The sequence below is a fragment of the Podarcis cretensis genome (assembly GCF_951804945.1).
Source record: "Podarcis cretensis genome assembly, chromosome: 15".
In the NCBI taxonomy this organism is placed as follows: Eukaryota; Metazoa; Chordata; class Lepidosauria; order Squamata; family Lacertidae; genus Podarcis; species Podarcis cretensis.
The window spans coordinates 17,230,596-17,249,225 of NC_137185.1; the positions used below are offsets into that span (position 1 = coordinate 17,230,596).

The 18,630-nt window shown below is 46.1% G+C and overlaps 1 protein-coding gene across 4 annotated transcripts in view; it reads left to right on the top strand.

Annotated features, from left to right (window-relative positions):
- The window catches only part of FLI1 (Fli-1 proto-oncogene, ETS transcription factor), a 121,204-nt gene that overhangs the window by 73,010 nt on the left and 29,564 nt on the right, over positions 1-18,630 (top strand). For all 4 annotated transcript variants that reach the window (XM_079954557.1, XM_079954558.1, XM_079954559.1 and 1 more), the window contains 3 exons: positions 2,302-2,513; positions 12,095-12,252; positions 16,675-16,878. In XM_079954557.1, coding sequence (XP_079810683.1) covers positions 2,302-2,513; positions 12,095-12,252; positions 16,675-16,878 — 574 coding nt within the window. The remainder of the gene's footprint in view (positions 1-2,301; positions 2,514-12,094; positions 12,253-16,674; positions 16,879-18,630) is intronic.

Below are 18,630 nucleotides of genomic sequence, written 5' to 3' on the forward strand. Positions count from 1 at the left end.
TTGTACACACAGCCAAGGAGCTAGGATAACAAGATGTCTAGATTTCAGGCTTTTAAAATTTGGCGTTGCGTTGGAAAACTCTAAGGACCCTTGGGTGGTTTTCTAGAAAGGATTGCTTGCTCTTGGAGAATGGACTATTTTTGTTGTTGTTTCATAATCTACAAAAAATGTACACGCACAGGTGTGTAGTAGTGAGCTGCCACAAAAGGGGGAGAATTATCTGTAGCTCTGGTCGACCAGCTGGTGATATGTTTGCCTCTTCCACCTCATCCAGCACCTTCTACATGTTTTCTGTATGAATTCTTTCCATACCTCTGTGAGCTCTTAAGGTGTTTTTCCTAGTGACGCCCCACAATCGTCTCCCTATCCCTGCAGCCATAAAAGTGGCCGTCTTCTGTAGCGCCATGCAGCTGTCTTGGGGGGAGGGCAGGGGGTTGGGGCGTGGTGCTGACAGTCCCAGGAACCTGGCCTATGTTCAGCTTGGCCACAGACAGAGCCCACAGCAATGTGCCAGGAATGCAGATCTACAAAATGGGGGAAAGCTAGAGAGCTGGCTCTCCACCAAGGGCAATAAAAGGCAAGATGCAAGCACAAGGCCCCTCTCTCAAATTCAGTCTGGCCAGCTTTACAAAGATCAGGACAGGCCATTGTGCTGTGGGGAAGGAACTTGCCTAGGTAGCTTCTAGCCTGACTGGGCGATAGAAGCCTCTTTATCTGCTGCTGTAGATTATTGAAGGAGCCCAGCATGAACCATAGAATTGTAAAGCTGGCAGGGACCCCAAAGGGTCCCTTCTTAAATTTTTGATGCCCAAAATTGGACGCAATATTCCAGGTGTGATCTGACTAAGCAGGATAGAACGGGACTATTACTTCCCTTGATACTTCTGTTGATGCAGCCTAGAATAGCATTAGCTTGTTTTGCTGCTGCATCACACTGTTGACTCATGTTAAGCTTGTGGCCCACCAAGACCCCTAGATCCATTTCCATATGTACTGCTAGTATGCCAGGTGTTCCCCATCTTATATTTGTGCATCTGGTCCTTCCTGCCTAAGTGCAGAACTTTACATCTGTCCCTACTGAAATTCATTTTCTTAGCATGGGCCCACTTCTCCAGTCTGCAAAGGTTATTTTGAATTCTGATTCTGTCTTCTGCGGCATTAGCTACCCCTCTCAGTTTGGTGCCATCTTCAAATTTGACGAGCATCTTTAATATTTGTTGCTGCATCTCCTTTGAGTATTTGGATGTTTACAAGGGTTGTTCAGGATTTTCAAAATGCTCAACATGCAGACACTAAGAGTCACCAGAGTTGGGGCTTCCATCATAGCACAGCACACTCTATGCATTAGCATTTTCCAGTATGAGGTGAATCTTCTGCCATAACCAGCCTTCTGCCTATGAAGCCATGCCAAACAAAAGGGTTGCTACTGTCATGGGGCCTGATTAATCAAACTGCCTCCACTAAGTCATTTTTCATATGTCTCAGCCCTCAGTCAGGATGGGCTAAACTGTTGATTTTGGGTTCTTTCAGTTTCTCATTCTTCCAATCTCAAATTGCAACTTTGCAGTTTCGATTTCCAATCTTTCAGTTTGGGGGGCAGGGAATACACACACATCCGCGCCAGCATTTTGGTGTAGATTTCTTCTAATTTCACATGTTTTTGCAAGCTGTTTCCCCTGATAAAATGCTGTGGGGTTGTTTTTTTTGTTTGTTTGTTTTTTGCTATTTTGACTAATATAAATGATGCTGATGGTGATGATAGCAACAACAGCAGCAACAACAATTTAATTTAATTTAATTTTTTATACCCTGCCCATCTGGCTGGGTTCCCCCAGCATATTTTAATACATATGATTTGGTTAGAAAAGTTCACCAGATTCAGAGAATTGCAGATTTTGTAGAACAGCTGCCTTTTACTTCGCATATTGTTTTGGAAGGTATGAATTAGGGAAGTCTGCATTAAAATCTGAGTGTAACTGGATTTCACCCTCACTCTGAGCTCTTAGCTATTTCAACTCCAGAACGCTCTCCAAAAAAAGGGGAGGCAGTAGTCTGTCAGTGAATCTTTTGCTCCTGGTTCCAGTAAGTTCCAGTTAAGAGCAAGAGCCCAGGGGTTTCACTTAACAGTTGGGTGGAGGTGCAAAATATCTGATTCAATCTGCAACTCTGAGGCAAACGCTAGTTTCACGTAAAGCCTGCCTGGGCAGCTGCTTGCCAGCTCAAAGAGGGAGCATAACTTGAGTTTCTAGTCTAGTTTTGACAACCATTTTTAATTTTGGGTTTCTTCTCTTTGGCATGCAGGAGGCCCTCTCCGTGGTGAGTGAAGATCAGTCTCTCTTTGATTCCACCTACGGCGCTGCTGCTCACCTTCCCAAAGCAGACATGACAGCCTCAGGGAACCCTGATTACGGCCAGCCCCACAAAATCAACCCTTTGCCTCCTCAGCAAGAGTGGATCAACCAGCCAGTCCGAGTCAACGTCAAGAGGGAATACGAGCATATGAATGGATCCAGGTGAGGAAGGACAAAAGGCTGTGCTGTTTTTCTAGAAAAAGAGGTGCCGGAACTCACCATTAACACTAACCTTGTTTTCTTATGTAGGGACATGAGTGGCACTGTGCTCTAACCACTGAGCCTAGGGCTTGCCGATTGGAAGGTCGGTGGTTCGAATCCCCAAGACGGGGTGAGCTCCCATTGCTCGGTCCCTGCTCCTGCCAACCTAGCAGTTCGAAAGCACGTCAAAGTGCAAGTAGATAAATAGGTACAGCTCCGGTGGGAAGGTAAATGATGTTTCCGTGCGCTGCTCTGGTTCGCCAGAAGCGGCTTAGTCATGCTGGCCACATGACCCGGAAGCTGTATGCAGGCTCCCTCGGCCAATGAAGCGAGATGAGAGCCGTAACCCCAGAGTCGGTCATGACTGAACCTAATGGTCAGGGGTCCCTTTACCTTTTACCTGTTTTCTTATAATGGCAATGGTGCTCACCAGACAGGTCCCGGAACTGCAAAAAAGCCCTGACAAAATGTGTGAACAGGATGCCTTCGTGCCAGCTTGGGATCCTGTGTGAGGAAGCTCAGAAAGGCACATAGAGGAGATCCTCACCTCTAGAGTTCAGGTTGCACTCTCCTACTGTAGGGCCAACAGTCTTTTTACCCCTCCTGAGGTGAAATGGGAAAGTGAAACCCTGCACAGACCCACACACACACACCCTTGCCAGCCTTGCTACTTACTGGAGTTGTGTAGCTGTGGCTTCCAGGTTCTGGCAAATTCTCTGCAAGATCTCTCAGAGACCTCATGCAGCCTTCACAAGACTCTGGTAAAGTTGCACGAGGCCTTCGCAAGATTTCACAGGATTCTTGCGAGATCTCGATGGAACCTGGAAACCATCGCTAATTCTCCTCACTTCACCAGCTGTGTGTGTGTGTGTGTGTGTGTGTGTGTGTGGTCTTCCCCTACATCCAAGTAACCAGTGCCAATCCCCCCCTCCTGAAATAGAATTTGGTTCTAGATAAGAGCCTCTGGCAACTTGCCATAACGTGGAAGGAAAAATGGAGAGTTGTTGCATGAAATTCCAGCACACACTGAAAAATAGGGATGGGGAACTTGCTGTTGCTGGACTACAACTCCCATCATCTGTGGCCATTGGTTTTAAGAATCCAGGATAAGGGTTTAGGGTTGTCAGTTTGTGATCCAGAGGTGCTACATACATATACAGGATAGCTGCCTCTACATATGTCAGGGGAATCAGAGCTGGCGTAGGGATGCCTTCATCTTGCTCCATTTCTCTCCTATTTCCAGTCTCTGCCTCCCTTCTGCATCTGCTTAGTGCAGTATCCAATGAATGTGTCCCACCAGAGCATGAATTTGTGCTTGTACAGCAGAAATTCTGCCCCCTCCCAAGTACTCTCCCCAAATTGCTCTGGAGTTTTTGGGGAATCCCTAGAACAGAGGTCACAGGAGGTGAAGAGAGGGGAGCTCTGTTGTGCAAGCACTGATGATATGAATTTTGTATCGCTACTTTGGATGCAACCCCAGGACTTCATTTTTTGCACTCTGGGAAAAACAAGAGGAGAGCAGGCAAAGAGGACTTGGGAGCGGGGGCATGAGGACCATCCACAGCTGCGACCCCTCTGCACCAGAACCTGGAAACCCAGCACCAGAGAACAAAATTGTGCTGTGACCTGTGAATTGCAGCATGCTTCTTTGTAGAGCACAATTTCTCTCTTCTCCCCGGTAGTTTTGGCAAACTGGCCTTTGCACCTCATAGAATGGTAGAGTTGGAAGGGATCCCCAAGCATCATCCAACAATTCAGGAACCACAGCGAAAGAATCCCATGCAACCTTTTCTTAAAAACCTCCAATGAATGAGAGCCTGCCAACTTCCGCCTTTGTCATCCTTGCCAATCCCAATGCAAAGACAGACAAATGGAGCCAGTGACTATCAGGCCATAGGTCACCCTTTCCTATGCTTTTCTTCAGAGGGGCTACAAACAGGTATCTTAGCTGTGGTGTGGTTTTGCCCTGATGGGGCTTTTCATCCCATGATCAGCAACGGGTGAAACTTGCTGCTGGCTTGCTGTTTAGTCTCCCTTGTGACGTTCTTCTTTCCTGCGCCTGAAATGAGGAAATTCAGAAGCAGTGCCTGGAGGCAGATAAACAGAATTGGTGGCTCGTTCCGAGGAATCTTGTGCTCCAAAAGAAATGGGGACAATATGTCGGGCTCCATGAGCCAAGGCAATTTGAATTATTATCCTTCCAGCGAGAACCGGATAAATATTTTCTAGTGCCTGAGTCTGTGCTGGATTAGCAGCTGTTATTGTTTTTTGCAAACAGGACAACTCTGTAAGAATAATGCCTGGTGCTTTGATTTTAAGGTTGCTATAGGATTATGGAACTATCGGGGTGGGAATCTTAACCCCGACACCTTAGAGACAGCAGTGTTAATTCTGGGCTCTGCTGGCAGACTCCATATGCCTGTTCCTGGGATATTTTCTTTATTGAAACAATTTTTTTTATCATTGTTTTCAATAACCACAACAAGCAAACAAACAAAAACCAGACAGTAGGAATGTCAACCTTTATCATTCAAAAATAGGAATTAATAAAAGATTCCCAAGAGCAATCTTCAGCCCCAGCGGTTCTCAAACTCCTCCTACATCCACAGACCACTGTGGATGGTTTTGGCGAATCACATAACAATTTTTCTGCCTGTTGTAGCCATTGTAATGCACTGTGCTAGGTGCTGTATGCTTTTAAATTATATTTAAATTACTTATTTTATTTCTTATGTAGGGTTGTATCGTATTACATTTCATTTACTTCACCAAATTTATATACTGCTTGATGGTTAAAAACACACACACAACTGGGAAAGTGATTTACAAAAAAATGCATTTCGTAGAATTTGAGAGGGTTGGGGTAGCAAGACTATTTCATTCCTTCATTTTTAAAATAATTTTATTTCTCATTTTCATTTTACAATTGCAACATTAGATAATAATCCCAATATCAAATAAACATTTAATGTTTACATCCCCCACCCTTTCCGTGGTTCACTTCATTATTTTATTTTCCACAGCATATTCTAATTGACGCCTCACTTTTCATTTTCTCATTTTTTTTTATCTCAATAATTGTTACCGCTGAATTTACTCTGTTGCTGTTAACTTTTTAATAGGCTTACAATAATTTCCCAAATATTCCGTAAAACATTTCCAATCTTCTTTAAATGTTTTTCCCCCATCTTGGTTTCTTATTCTGTTGGTCAGTCTTGCCATTTCTATATATTCTATCCATTTCATCTGCCATTCTTCCTTTGTTGGTATTATAGTGAGGCATCTAATCATAGCCTGCATTTTTATTAAGGCTTGATCAGGGCCTGTATTTTAAAATGAGCTTAAAGATTTTCAAATGTTCATGCCAGGCAGAAGACCAGCTGCCTAAGAACCTTGGCAAGATGTTTATTCTCCTGGACAAGGGGGCCCCCTGATTTATAGCAGAAAACAATTCTCAAAGTCGTAAAAAGGGAATTACAGGCTGACAGCCAAGGTTACACTGACCCTACATATTACAGAAGATAAAAAAAGCAGAGAAAAACATAATTAAGAGTGGGTAAATAGTAAAATAAAACCATGTTCCTCCCATTAAACTTGAGCCATATTTTCCTAAGGTTGAAAGGTCAAGAGCAGTGAAAAAGGCAACTGGCTTGGCTGGAGAAGAGGTTTTCTTTCTATCTTATTTTGAGGCTGGAAACTGTTCCTTCCTTTTTTTTACTTTGAAAAGGTTTATTTTTCTAAAAAGCTATCTATGTTATGTATTAAATATATTGGCTTAAATGTAATTATGCAAAGGAATTAGAAGCTAAGAAATGTTAAATCCTTATGCTAGATTCTTATTTCATATAGTTGGAAGAGATCACAGGGGCCATCAGCCACCAGCCCAGCCCCCCTGCCAAGCAGGAAACATCATTAGAGCACACATATGGTTATCTGTTTAAAGACCTTCAAGAGAAGGAGATCTTTCAATGATGATGTGAACTCAAGATCCTTGACATCTGTTTAAGATAAAAATTTAAGATTAAACCATTTGTTTTGGAGGGCAATAGGGCGAGGGACGCAGGTGGCACTGTGGGTTAAAGCCTCAGCGCCTAGGACTTGCCGATCGAAAGGTCGGCGGTTCGAATCCCTGCGGCGGGGTGCGCTCCCGCTGCTCGGTCCCAGCGCCTGCCAACCTAGCAGTTCGAAAGCACCTCCGGGTGCAAGTAGATAAATAGGGACCGCTTACCAGCGGGAAGGTAAACGGCGTTTCTGTGTGCGGCTCTGGCTTGCCAGAGCAGCGATGTCACGCTGGCCACGTGACCCGGAAGTGTCTCCGGACAGCGCTGGCCCCTGGCCTCTTGAGTGAGATGGGCGCACAACCCCAGAGTCTGTCAAGACTGGCCCGTACGGGCAGGGGTACCTTTACCTTTACCTTTAGGGCGAGGTGAGCTGGTAACTGAGGTTCCTTGTTGAGACACATGTAAGATATATTACTACTTATTTGTCATTTATAGATAGAAGAATATATATCTTTTTGTTTCCCATAAAAGGACAAGAGGAAATGGGTGTATCTTTTGTGATTGGTTCTAGCAAACAGCCAATAGGAATTTCAACCAGGCTGATTGGACAGAGGCAGCCACAGGAGGAGCAAGGGGGCTGGATTAAGGAAATATAAGTGCTGGCCAGAATGGCAGGAGGCCAGGCCAGAGCTTGGTAACCATATACCACTGTGCCTCATATTTATTTGTCTGACAAATAAATTATTATTTTAATTTCTCTATTGCTGCGTTGAATATTTCATTCCAGCTAAGCGTTAACCACAAGCAGGGTGCTACAATAGAGTGAGACCATTTCAGGCCAGGGTCTCAAAATTACCTCATGGGTTAAGTCTAACAGCTGCCCACCACTGAACTGGGGGAGCATCATGGGTCATATCAAAGTTAAGAAAAACATCAGAGAGGGTGGGGGGAAATCCAGCACACAACTGCACCCGCCTCCAATTCCTTACTTCTGTATTTCACCTTGTAAAAATAGTATCTATCCCATTGGGTGGAGTTTGTGACTTTCAGAAAGTGCCCTTCTCCACGTGGAATTGTGGTTTATCTGCCCAGGAAAACAGAGTGTGTGTCTGTGTGCATGTATGTGTGTAAACCAGCACAGAAAGTCCTCGGACAAGGGGGGACCCAGTTTAAGCAGCCCTTTAAAATCTGCAGTGGCCTTGATTTATCCCAATGGCTGGGAAGCCTCCTTGCTGCACTCATCTTGGCTCCTTCACATCAGGGCCCAGAATACTTACCTTTCTCCCTGGCTTAATTCATTGATAATGCCAAACTGATCCAGAGAGGAACGCCTGCTTATCAACCGCAGCCATGAAAGAAACAGAGCCTTCAGATGCCTTCTCTCATTGTTATCTTGGCTATTCTGATTTCTCTTCCTTTAGTCTGCAGGAGATGGAGGGTCCTTGTAAAGCAGGGCAAATTGTCCCCATCTTTGTGTGGCGATGGGGAGACGCAGAAGGCCAGTTGAAAATCTTTTTATTTCCATTTTTTTATTAGTTTTCCAAGTTTATAACAAACACAAAATAACAAAACATATTAAAAAGACAAAACAAACATACATAAAACTTCTTACAGTTAAAAATCCAAGTTAATTTCCATTGTTAAATGACTTCCTCGCACCCTTCCTAACTAATTTTCACTGAGTCATTTTAGCAATTTTCCAATATCTACTTTCTAATAAAATTAACTAGTTCAAATTGTTAACTTCCTTTCTTTTCATGATAATCTCAATCCATAGTATTATACAATTCAACATACTTTAATCCTAAACCAATTTGGTACTTGCAAGTATTTCCACTTATGTTATATTATAAAATTTAGCTAAATATTCCTTAAATTTCTTCCAGTCGTCTTGATATTTCTCCTCTTTCTGCTCGCGGATTCTTCCGGTCAGGTCGGCCAGCTCCAAAAAGTCCAACATCTTCAACTGTCAATCTTCCACTATTGGTATTTCTTGTGATTTCCAGTTTTTTGGCTAGTAAAATTCTCGCTGCAGTTGTGGCATACAAAAACAATCTAACATCTTTTTTGGGCAATTCCATTCCTATAGAAGGCCAGTTGAAATCTTTGTGAAATTTCCTCCTTTTGCAAATGCGAGGGGAGAGTTTGATAAAAGGCTCAAGACTCAGTCATCTTTGTATATAGCCTGAGACCCCTCGTTGGCAAAGTAGCTGGTGTCCTTGGCATTGTGCCACACAGAAAGGCCCCCCCCAAATAATGCTGACACCCCATGTTTGTGGTTTGCAGGGTCCGTCTCCACCTCCACTCCGTTCATCTGTTTCTTGTACCCCGCAATTGTTTGGCAGAGCTGTGACTCTTGGATTCTGAGTAATAAACACGGTCTCTCTCTCTCTCTCTCTCTCTCTCTCTCTCTCTCTCCCTCTCCCTCTCCTTCAGCCCCCCTCTTTACTGAGCTCCAGCTGCCTCCCAAGAAAGCAGCCTTTACTCTCTTCTACACCTGTGCTTCCAGCCAGGGATGGGCAAATCCACTGCTCCCCCTCCTAAAAAAAATGTTTAGGGGAACTCTCATTTTGACTCAAGAAAATTACCATTTTATAGTTCAAATCGGGAAAAACAAGTACAGTAAATGGACAAAAGTACAAAGATTCATAAAATGTTTAGGGGTATGCGCCCCCCTGCATCCCGCCGCCCAGGAAAAAAGCACTGGGCAAATCTGCCCCTTTCGCTTCCTCTCTGGATCTGCCTTTCCGCCAATCAGTTCTCTACATTTCCGCACCGGTTTGCAATTTCTTTTTCGTGAAAATTCATTCTCATTCCCACGTGTGAAATTCCCCTAATCTGTATGCAATTTTGCCCAATATAGATTTTTTTCTTTTTTGCGAAGCTATCTCCCCAAATGTGATCCATTTTGCGGTGCTCTGTTTCATGAACAGATCCATTTTAATGCACATTTTACCCCAGTAAATGCATTTTCGTGCTCCTTGCTTGCAAAATTCAGAAAAGTGAGAATTTTGAAGGCTGAGCATGACCATCGTGGCTAGTAGCTCTTGGTAGTCCGTTCCTTCTCCAGGAATCCTTCTACAAAGCCCTGTGAACTTAGATGGTGGGAAGACCCATAGCACATGCTTTTCATCCAGTTCTTTATATCTCTACCTAGACTGAAAGAACTGTAAGCCACTGTAGACAATGCTGAGCTAAAAGCCCCAGTGGACTGACCTGATATAATATCCTTTGGAAACCTTGTTGTTGTTTAGTCGTTTAGTCGTGTCCGACTCTTCGTGACCCCATGGACCAGAGCACGCCAGGCACTCCTGTCTTCCACTGCCTCCCGCAGTTTGGTCAGACTCATGTTTGTAGCTTCGAGAACGCTGTCTAACCATCTTGTCCTCTGTCGTCCCCTTCTCCTTGTGCCCTCCCTCTTTCCCAACATCAGGGTCTTTTCCAGGGAGTCTTCTCTTCTCATGAGGTGGCCAAAGTATTGGAGCCTCAGCTTCACCATCTGTCCTTCCAGTGAGAACTCAGGGCTGATTTCCTGAAGAATGGATAGGTTTGATCTTCTTGCAGTCCATGGGACTCTCAAGAGTCTCCTCCAGCACCATAATTTGGAAACCTTAGGTGGCATTTAAACAAAATAATTAAGACAACTGCCATTCTCATATTCACCAGAGGGACCGTATGTGGCTTTCTCTATCCTCAGTGAGTCAATGTTCATAGCACTGTGACCAGTTGCTGCTATCCAACATGTCCCACTGAGTGATTATCGCATTCAGATCTCCCCTTCCCACTGTGAGAAACACTAGGGTAGTCACAGCATGGTTGCTACCTAAGAGCCTCAGCTTCTGGGCCCCTCCTAGATTGCTGAAGAAGTTGCTGTCCCGATGTTGTTGGACTTCAACTCCCATCATCCTTTGGTCTGTTTGGTTGGGACCAGTGCTTTTTCTCTGGGGGGGACACATTCCCCTAAACATTTTGTGAATCTAAGTTTGGCCTCATTGAGGGGCAATATTTCAATATGAGTAGGAAAATGAGAGTACCCCTAAACATTTTTTTTATAGAAAAAAAGCACTGGTTGGGACTGATAGGAATTGAAGGCCAATGATACCCAGAGGACCACAGCTTCAACCCCTCAGCCTTGCAGCACCAGACATCTGAACCTGAAACCCTGACAGCAGTTTCTGCTCTCTGATGTTGTCCCATCTTATACATCTGCTGGCAGCCCAAACACTACTTTGGAGAAGGCTCTAATCCCTCCAGAGAAGCTCTGTAGCATGCCAAGGATTTTGCACTCCAAATACTTGCAGCTTTTAACACCTGACACTGAGAATTTCTGCTGCCAGTGAGAAATGGTCTGGCCTTCCCCCCCCCCCTCTCTCTCCAAGGCTTGTCTGCCCTGCAGTTCCTCAACACACACACACCCCGACTGCCACGGGGACATTAAAACTCCAGCAATTTGCCTCTCCAAAGACTGACTTTGGTTCGGTGCCTGGAAAAACAGTAGGCGAAATAGTGCAACCTTAAATTCTAACATGTGTAAGTTATACATCTTATTTCCATTTCCAAGCAGCCTTTCTCCCCAGAAAGACATGAGGAAAAAATTACCATCTGCCTCGAGAATATCTCAGCGGAACGTTTATCTCCTAGCCACGATAACTATGCTAGAGTAATTCTGCCTCTGCGCCTTAACAAACAAATTTAATGTTCTCAATTGGAAAACCCTTCAGGCTTGTTCGCCAGATGGGAATCCAGCGCAGAGTTGTAAGGCTTCCCTTTGCAGTGAATGGGGGCAATTATTTCAACGCTGGATTTTGTGTGTGTGTGAATTTGAGAGGTGGTTTGTGTGTGTGTGTGTGTGTGTGTGTGTGTGTGTGTGTGTATGTGGGAGGTGGTTGTGGGTGGGTGTGAATGTGAGAGGTGGTAAGTTCAGATGACACACACATACACACCCTGAAATAATATATGATGTATAATGTCCACTGTGCCATGTGGGCAAGCTCTGCTTTCCATGGGTAACACAGGCCGTGACCACATCCCCTGCCCTCCCTGGGTGTGGCTGGCATGTAAAAGGAACATGGAAGGAAGACCCTTGGTCCATCTAGCTCTTTGTTGAGACATTGATAGGCAGCAGCTCTCCAGGGTTTCAGGTGAATGATGTTCCCACTCCCACCTGAGTTGCCTCCACTGGAGATAGAGCCTGGGACCTTTTGCATGCAAAACAGATGCTCTAACCACTGAGCTACAGCCTTTCCCTTTATACTTAGTCCACACTGATCATGGTCCTCAATCGTTTCAGATGGGAGTTGCTTTAATGTCCCATGGTGGGCAGGCCTGTGGGTCATCATGGCTGCTGAGGGCTCTTCTAACACATTTTTGCTGCCCCACTTTCCCTCCTTGGCACAAGAAGCCCTCTTTCCTCTGCTCAGTGATCAGGTGGCATTGCAGGGGGTTGACCCATTGGATCACTACCAACTCTACTATTCTGTGTGGTTGCACTGGAGCTGCCGATTGCCTGGTACTGATCTGCCCCCTGTGTTTGCATTTCAGGGAGTCCCCGGTGGATTGCAGCGTCAGCAAATGCAACAAGCTGGTCGGTGCCGGGACCGAATCCAACCCCTTAAATTATGGCACCTACATGGATGAGAAGAATGGACCTCCCCCCCCCAACATGACAACCAATGAGAGGAGAGTCATTGTGCCAGCAGGTAGGGGCTCAACAGTTTCTGGGACACTGACACCCATCTGCATAGCCCAGATTTGGTTTTGGTCCTAACATGACCTCTTTCATCAGAGAAATGAACAGGAATACTCTAGGCCTTCAATGAAGGGTGGTTATTGTGGTTGCTCCTGAAGGCTCCATTTTGGGGTCAGTGATGAATCCAAACACCATGGCAAGATGGCAAGTTGAGGATGCATGAATTGCCTTGATGAATGTGGTCCAAGTTTGGGGAACCTGTGCCCTTTCCCTGCCCCCAGATGCTGTTGGACTCCCATTAGTCCCAGTCAATATGGCTGATGGGCATGTTTGATGGGAGCTATAGTCGTGGAGGGCAACAGGCTCCTCATCCCTAATCCAAGGCCTTGCCACAGCAGTTCATGCACTTGAATTACTTCAAGACTGGATTACTGCAGCATGCTCTATGTAGAGCTTCCCTCGCGCTTCATCCAGAAGCTGCAGTTGGTGCAGAATGCCGCAGCACGATTGCTGCCAGGTGTAAGGGCTTGCCAGCATATAACGCCTTGTGCTCAGAGATCTGCACCAGTTGCCAATTTGCTGCCAGGTCAAGTTCAAGGTTCTGCTGTTGGTTAGAAAACCCTAAACAACTTGGAACCTATGAGATCACCTTGCCCCACATGTGCCCACTTGCTGAATTGGCACTACTACACGTGCCACATAATACTCGTTCCTCATTTGTAAGAACTTGGTTGTTTAGTGTGGCAGCATCTGTGCTGTGGAACTCCCTGCCTCTTGATATTAGGCAGGCACCGCCACTGTACTCTTTTTGGCACCTGCTAAAAACATTCTTGTTTAGACAAGACTGTCCGGATGCTTAGAAATGCTAAGGTGGATTTTAACCTGTTTTAGTATTTTAACATTTTGCATGTTTCAACTTTTCTTGGTAAGCAAGGATGGTCATGTGAGGACTGTTCCAAGGAGACGGTTCAAGTGCATGTGTTTTTGCTTATACGCACCAACCCTGGATCATAACCCCCATGCAAGATGCTATCGTGCTGTAATTACAATTGCAAGAGTTCACCTGAGGTCGGAATCTGGGAGAGTGGAGAAGGAAAGTAAAGGGCATGCAGAATACATTCTGCTATGACTCTTTTTCCGAAGGGGACCCCTGCGTGTCTAGATAAGAGTCATGAGAAAAATAGCACAGGATGCAGATAAAGAGGCAGACATGCAGTGATAGGTACCTCTGTAAAAACAGCTTCAGACCCTGATATATTGCTCCCTAAGGAGAGGCACAGGGGAGTTGTTTTTAAAGTAGAAACTTTATAGTTAGATTTACTTTTTTTATAGTTAACTGCGGTTCACGGTAACTATGGTTAGCTTTAAATAACTCCAACCATGGTTTATGGAGCCGGCTTGTTTCAACTGAGCATGCTTTTGAACTCCTCAGCTGTGTGGAAGGAAGAGAGGAGGGAGCAAATCTAGGAGCCTGGAGAAATCTAGGATCATGTGATCTTCCACTAAACCATGGTCTGGCATTCCGACCAAACATGGCTACAGCAGATTCTGCAGGGTGAATGGTTTTGGAGGAAGAAGCCATGGCTCAGTGGTAGAGAATGTGCACTGGAGTCTGAAGCGCCTAGGTTCCCTCCCTGCCATTTCCAGTTAAAAGAAACAGGTGGCAGAATGAGATGAGGGAAAGATCTCTTCCTAGAGAGCTGCTGGTGGTCAGAGTAGGCAACCCTGGGTTTGTGTCTGCACAAATGTGTCTGCACTTAAGGCAGCTTTCTGATCTTGCTATATCAGAGTCCAATAAAGTTGGCATAAGGTAAAGGTAAGGGGACCCCTGACCATTAGGTCCAGTCATGGCTGACTCTGGGGTTGCGGCGCTCATCTCGCTTTATTGGCCGAGGGAGCCAGCATACAGCTTCCGGGTCATGTGGCCAGCATGACTAAGCCACTTCTGGTGAAACCAGAGCAGCGCACGGAAATGCCATTTACCTTCCCGCTGGAGTGCTACCTATTTATCTACTTGCACTTTGACGTGCTGCTTCGAACTGCTAGGTTGGCAGGAGCAGGGACCGAGCAATGGGAGCTCACCCCGTCGCGGGGATTCGAACTGCCAACCTTCTGATCGGCAAGTCCTAGGCTCTGTGGTTTAACCCACAGCGCCACCCGCTTCCCTAAAGTTGGCACAAGGCCATCCTAATGTAGTTGGTACCCTAAACTCCTCCAGCCTGCACCAGCCAAGCGTGGAATTGCCCTATCAGTTCCTAGAATCGCCACTGGCGGTTAGCATTCTGTATGTCAGTCCTTGGCAGCAATGTGTCGTTGTGGACGGAATCCATCATTCTTCCTGCCCTGCTCCTCCTGTGTTGACTCTGCAGGGCTAGCGTGGCAAGGGAAGGGTGAGTGGGCGGGGGAGAGTTTGTTTTTGTCAGCAGGGTCTGGAAATATGACTCAGACCGAGGAAGCCAGCTTGTCTGAGCAAGGAGAGGTCATTTTCACAGAATTTACTACTTTCTGGAGCGCAGTAAGGAACATCCGTCCAAAATGTTTAATAACCCATCTGTACGAGGTTTGCAATGGGCTGAGAGTAGGACCAAATGTGCTGGCCTGCCTGTTTGTAGCTGCTTTGTGACTGGAGACCTGCAGGAGTAGCTGAAGGGGGTGGGGAGTAAGACCTCCTGCTCTTCAGAAAACAGAGGTGCCGTGATGGGGTCAGTGTGCTGCGTGCAGTGAGTTGTTGAGTGGTGGGGTCAAATCCTGCCGATTTGGCTTCTGACGCAAGCACCCACAGCTAATGAAGATGAGCTCTGCCCTCCCATCCACTGATGTCACAACTATGTCCGCTGAGTGGCAGGTGAGCGTGGCTTGGGGAAAAGGTCATCGGATGCCAAATTGGGACCCCTGGCCGGCCAAGGTTAGCCCACTGGCCAGTCTGTAGGAAGAGAGAGAGGAAGGCAGAGGCAACCCTCTTAGTCCCACTGAAGTCTTACTGATGGAAAAATTTCTCATCTAGCTCAGTTGGTAGAGCACGAGACTCTTAATCTCAGCGCCATGGGTTTGAACCCCACGTTGAGGAAAATATTCCTGCATTGCAGGGGGTTGGACTAGATGACCCTTGTGGTCCCTTCCAAATTCTACGATGCTATGATTCTAATCTCTTCAGTATCTGAAACTGATGGCTCATCGATAGGAATAACACAACCCCCAACAATCTTTCGGTGCTTGTTTGCGTTTTCAAGTGCCCAGAGCCCTCCCACTTGCTTTTCTTCAGTTGCAATCCTTACAACAACCCTGTAAAGTAGGTCAGTGTCATTATCCTGAATATCGCAAACAGGGAAGATTGAAGCTGAGAGGGAGTGCCTTTCCTAAAGCCAAGGGGTGAGTTTGTGGCAGAGGTGGGATTTGCACTGTGGGCTTTCCCAATGCATAGCTCAGTCTCATAATCACACAGGGAAAATGTCCTTAGCTACCTGTACATTGACAGAGCAGGAAAGCTATGGGGGGGGAGTGATTCCTGGCAATCTCCCCCCCCCCCAATGACTTTGGAGTACAACTCCAATAATCCCTGTTCATAGGCCATACTGGGTGGGGCCGATGGGAACTGGAGTCCAGCAGAATCCAGAGGCCTTCACAGGTTGCTCATGCCTGGGGTAAAGCAGTCTTCACTCCTGTGATCCACTGTGACCTACATAAGAACAACGGTACACAGAGAAATGTTCTCAGTGGCTGCTCCTCAGCTTCAGAATTTTCTTCCCCTGGAGACTCTCCAAAGCCAGAGCCTGTGCATCTTCTGGAAGTGGTGGTTTTATTCAAGCCGGTAGCCCGGATGTGATTGTTATTGCAGTTTTTTACAGCAAAGCATAATTGCAGGTTTTACAGCAATTAAATGGTACATAAATTTTGTTGAATCAATAATACAGTGGTACCTTGGGTTACATATGCTTCAGGTTACAGACTCCACTAACCCAGAAATAGTACCTCGGGTTAAGAACTTTGCTTCAGGATGAGAACAGAAATTGTGTGGCGGCAGCGGGAGGCCCCATTAGCTAAAGTGGTGCTTTAGGTTAAGAACAGTTTCAGGTTAAGAACAGACCTCCAGAATGAATTAAGTTCTTAACCCGTGGTACCACTGTAAACGCATTGGCATATAATCCACTCTGAACACTTGGAATCTCAAAGGAATCTCAAACACATTGTTGCGGGGAGCAGGATAACAGTTTTACTGTTGCTCTAAAGAAGGAGTGGGGGGCTTTTTTTGGTCCTCTGGAAGTTAGTGAGCCACAACTCCCATAAGCCCCTGCAAGCATGGCCAACAACCTGAGATGATGGACACTGTAGTTCAACGACTTCTGGAGGGCCAGAAGTCCCCCATACCTGTTGTAAAAGAAAAACCTTGATGACTCTTGCTTCATCAGTATCTCCCCCCGCTTCCTTCTGGCAGACCCCACATTATGGACCCAGGAGCATGTCCGCCAGTGGCTCGAGTGGGCTATCAAGGAGTACGGCTTGATGGAGATCGACACCAACCTCTTCCAGAACATGGACGGGAAGGAGCTCTGCAAGATGAACAAGGAGGATTTCCTCCGGACCACATCTCTTTACAACACAGAAGTTCTGCTGTCTCACCTCAGCTACCTCAGGGAAAGTAAGTGACTGCTCTGTTCTGCCTTCTTCTTTCTCGGAGGCCTGCCTGGCACGTCAAACAAAGAGCTGAAGTCAGAAGGGTAGCTGGGAGGAGAAAAGGAAAGAGGTTGAAAGGGGGGCCAGGGTCAACAGCAAGAGCCAGCGTGGCACAATGGTTAGAGTGTTGGGATAGGACCTAGGAGAGCAAGTTCGAATCCCCAGTCAGCCATGAAGCTCACTGGGTGACCTTGGGCCACCCACTCTCTCCCTCACAGGGTTGTTGTGAGGATGAAAATGGGGAGGAGAACCAGGTGCCTCTCTTTGAGATCCTTGGAAAATAAAGGTGGTATATAAAATAAATCAAGAAATCAAGAAATGGCCCTGCTTGCTGGGGCTGATGGGATTTGGAGTCCAGGAACATCTGGATGGCCAAAGTCTCTCCATGCCTGAAGCAAAATCTCCCAAGCTGTGCTTGTTCTGCCTGGTTTTTTCTTGTACCGGCTCTCAGAGGCGGATTTAGGGCAGCACAACTGCTTCCACTACACTGGGCACTGAGCCAAGGGGGCATTGCAACTAAGACATAGTAGTGAATTGAGAAGAAAGGAAGGGGAGAGGTGGTGGGGCACTGAATTTTGGCCTCACATAGGGCACCTCTGAAGTTTGAAAGTCCAAAGTCCACCCCTGAGGCTCCTATCACAAAAACCTAGCTGGCGTTGTGGAAGAGCAGATCCACCGGGTTTCCTCTGAAAATGCAGATCAATGAATTGCTTATTTGTTTAGCTCTGTTATCTTGCTGGGAACAACTTTTTAAAACACCAAGCTGCAGACATTTTGTCTGACTGAAAAAAGGTGTCTCCAATTAACTGATGGAAAGGTTAAGTAGTTATAGAAGCTCTGTCTCTGTGCAAGCGTTATACAGTGAAGTGTGTGGGGAGCCTCTCCTTAGGGGCACAGCACACATGACCCTTATGGGGGCCAATGGGAACTTTGCCCCCCATTGCTAATTGCAGCACAGGGTAGTTTTTTCTATTAGGGTTGCAATTAGGGAGGGAAGGTTCACATGTTCCCTTCACGCACGGTGTAATCCAAATGGAAATCCATGGGGTGTGTGTGCCTAGGATGTTGTTGTTTTTTAATCACCTGATTGGCTGCAAGTCCCATGGCTGGTTTAATGTTTAGTTAGGCTTGCATGCAGATGTATGTCATAATAAAGAGCTAGAGCAGAATGCCTATATGCATGTGAACTCAGAAATGAGATCCGTGCAAATCTGTTTTGTATGGGGGGAGTGCAAAAGAGGAACCAAAGGGTTTGCATTTCTGCTTTCTGTACACCTGGAATTTGTAAGATCCAGTCATGAAGACTTGTATCCAATACAGAACAGATTTGCTGAATTTTACTGGCATGGCTAGCTTAGGTCCATTCATTTCAGTGGGTCTACTCTGTGTAGATGTTAGTTGGCTCCCAGTTCCAGGGTTCAACCAGCCTCTCAATGAGTGAACCCATCAAAGTCTTTTTGCAGTGCAGCCCAAAGCCAAACAGATTTGCCAGCAACCTCCAGTTCAGCAGCCTCCCACTCTTATATGCCTCAAAATTCGGTTTCCTGGAGTGCAGCAACTTTGAGGACGTAATGCTCAGCACCGCCACGTTCTGAGGCTTCTTTCCGCCCACATCTGACTTGGCAACTAGGAGAGTTGCGCTGATCAACATCGCTTTCTTGGTGTTTTCCTGCTGTCACAGTGCAGTGACTTGCACTCAACCATCATAAAGTTGGAA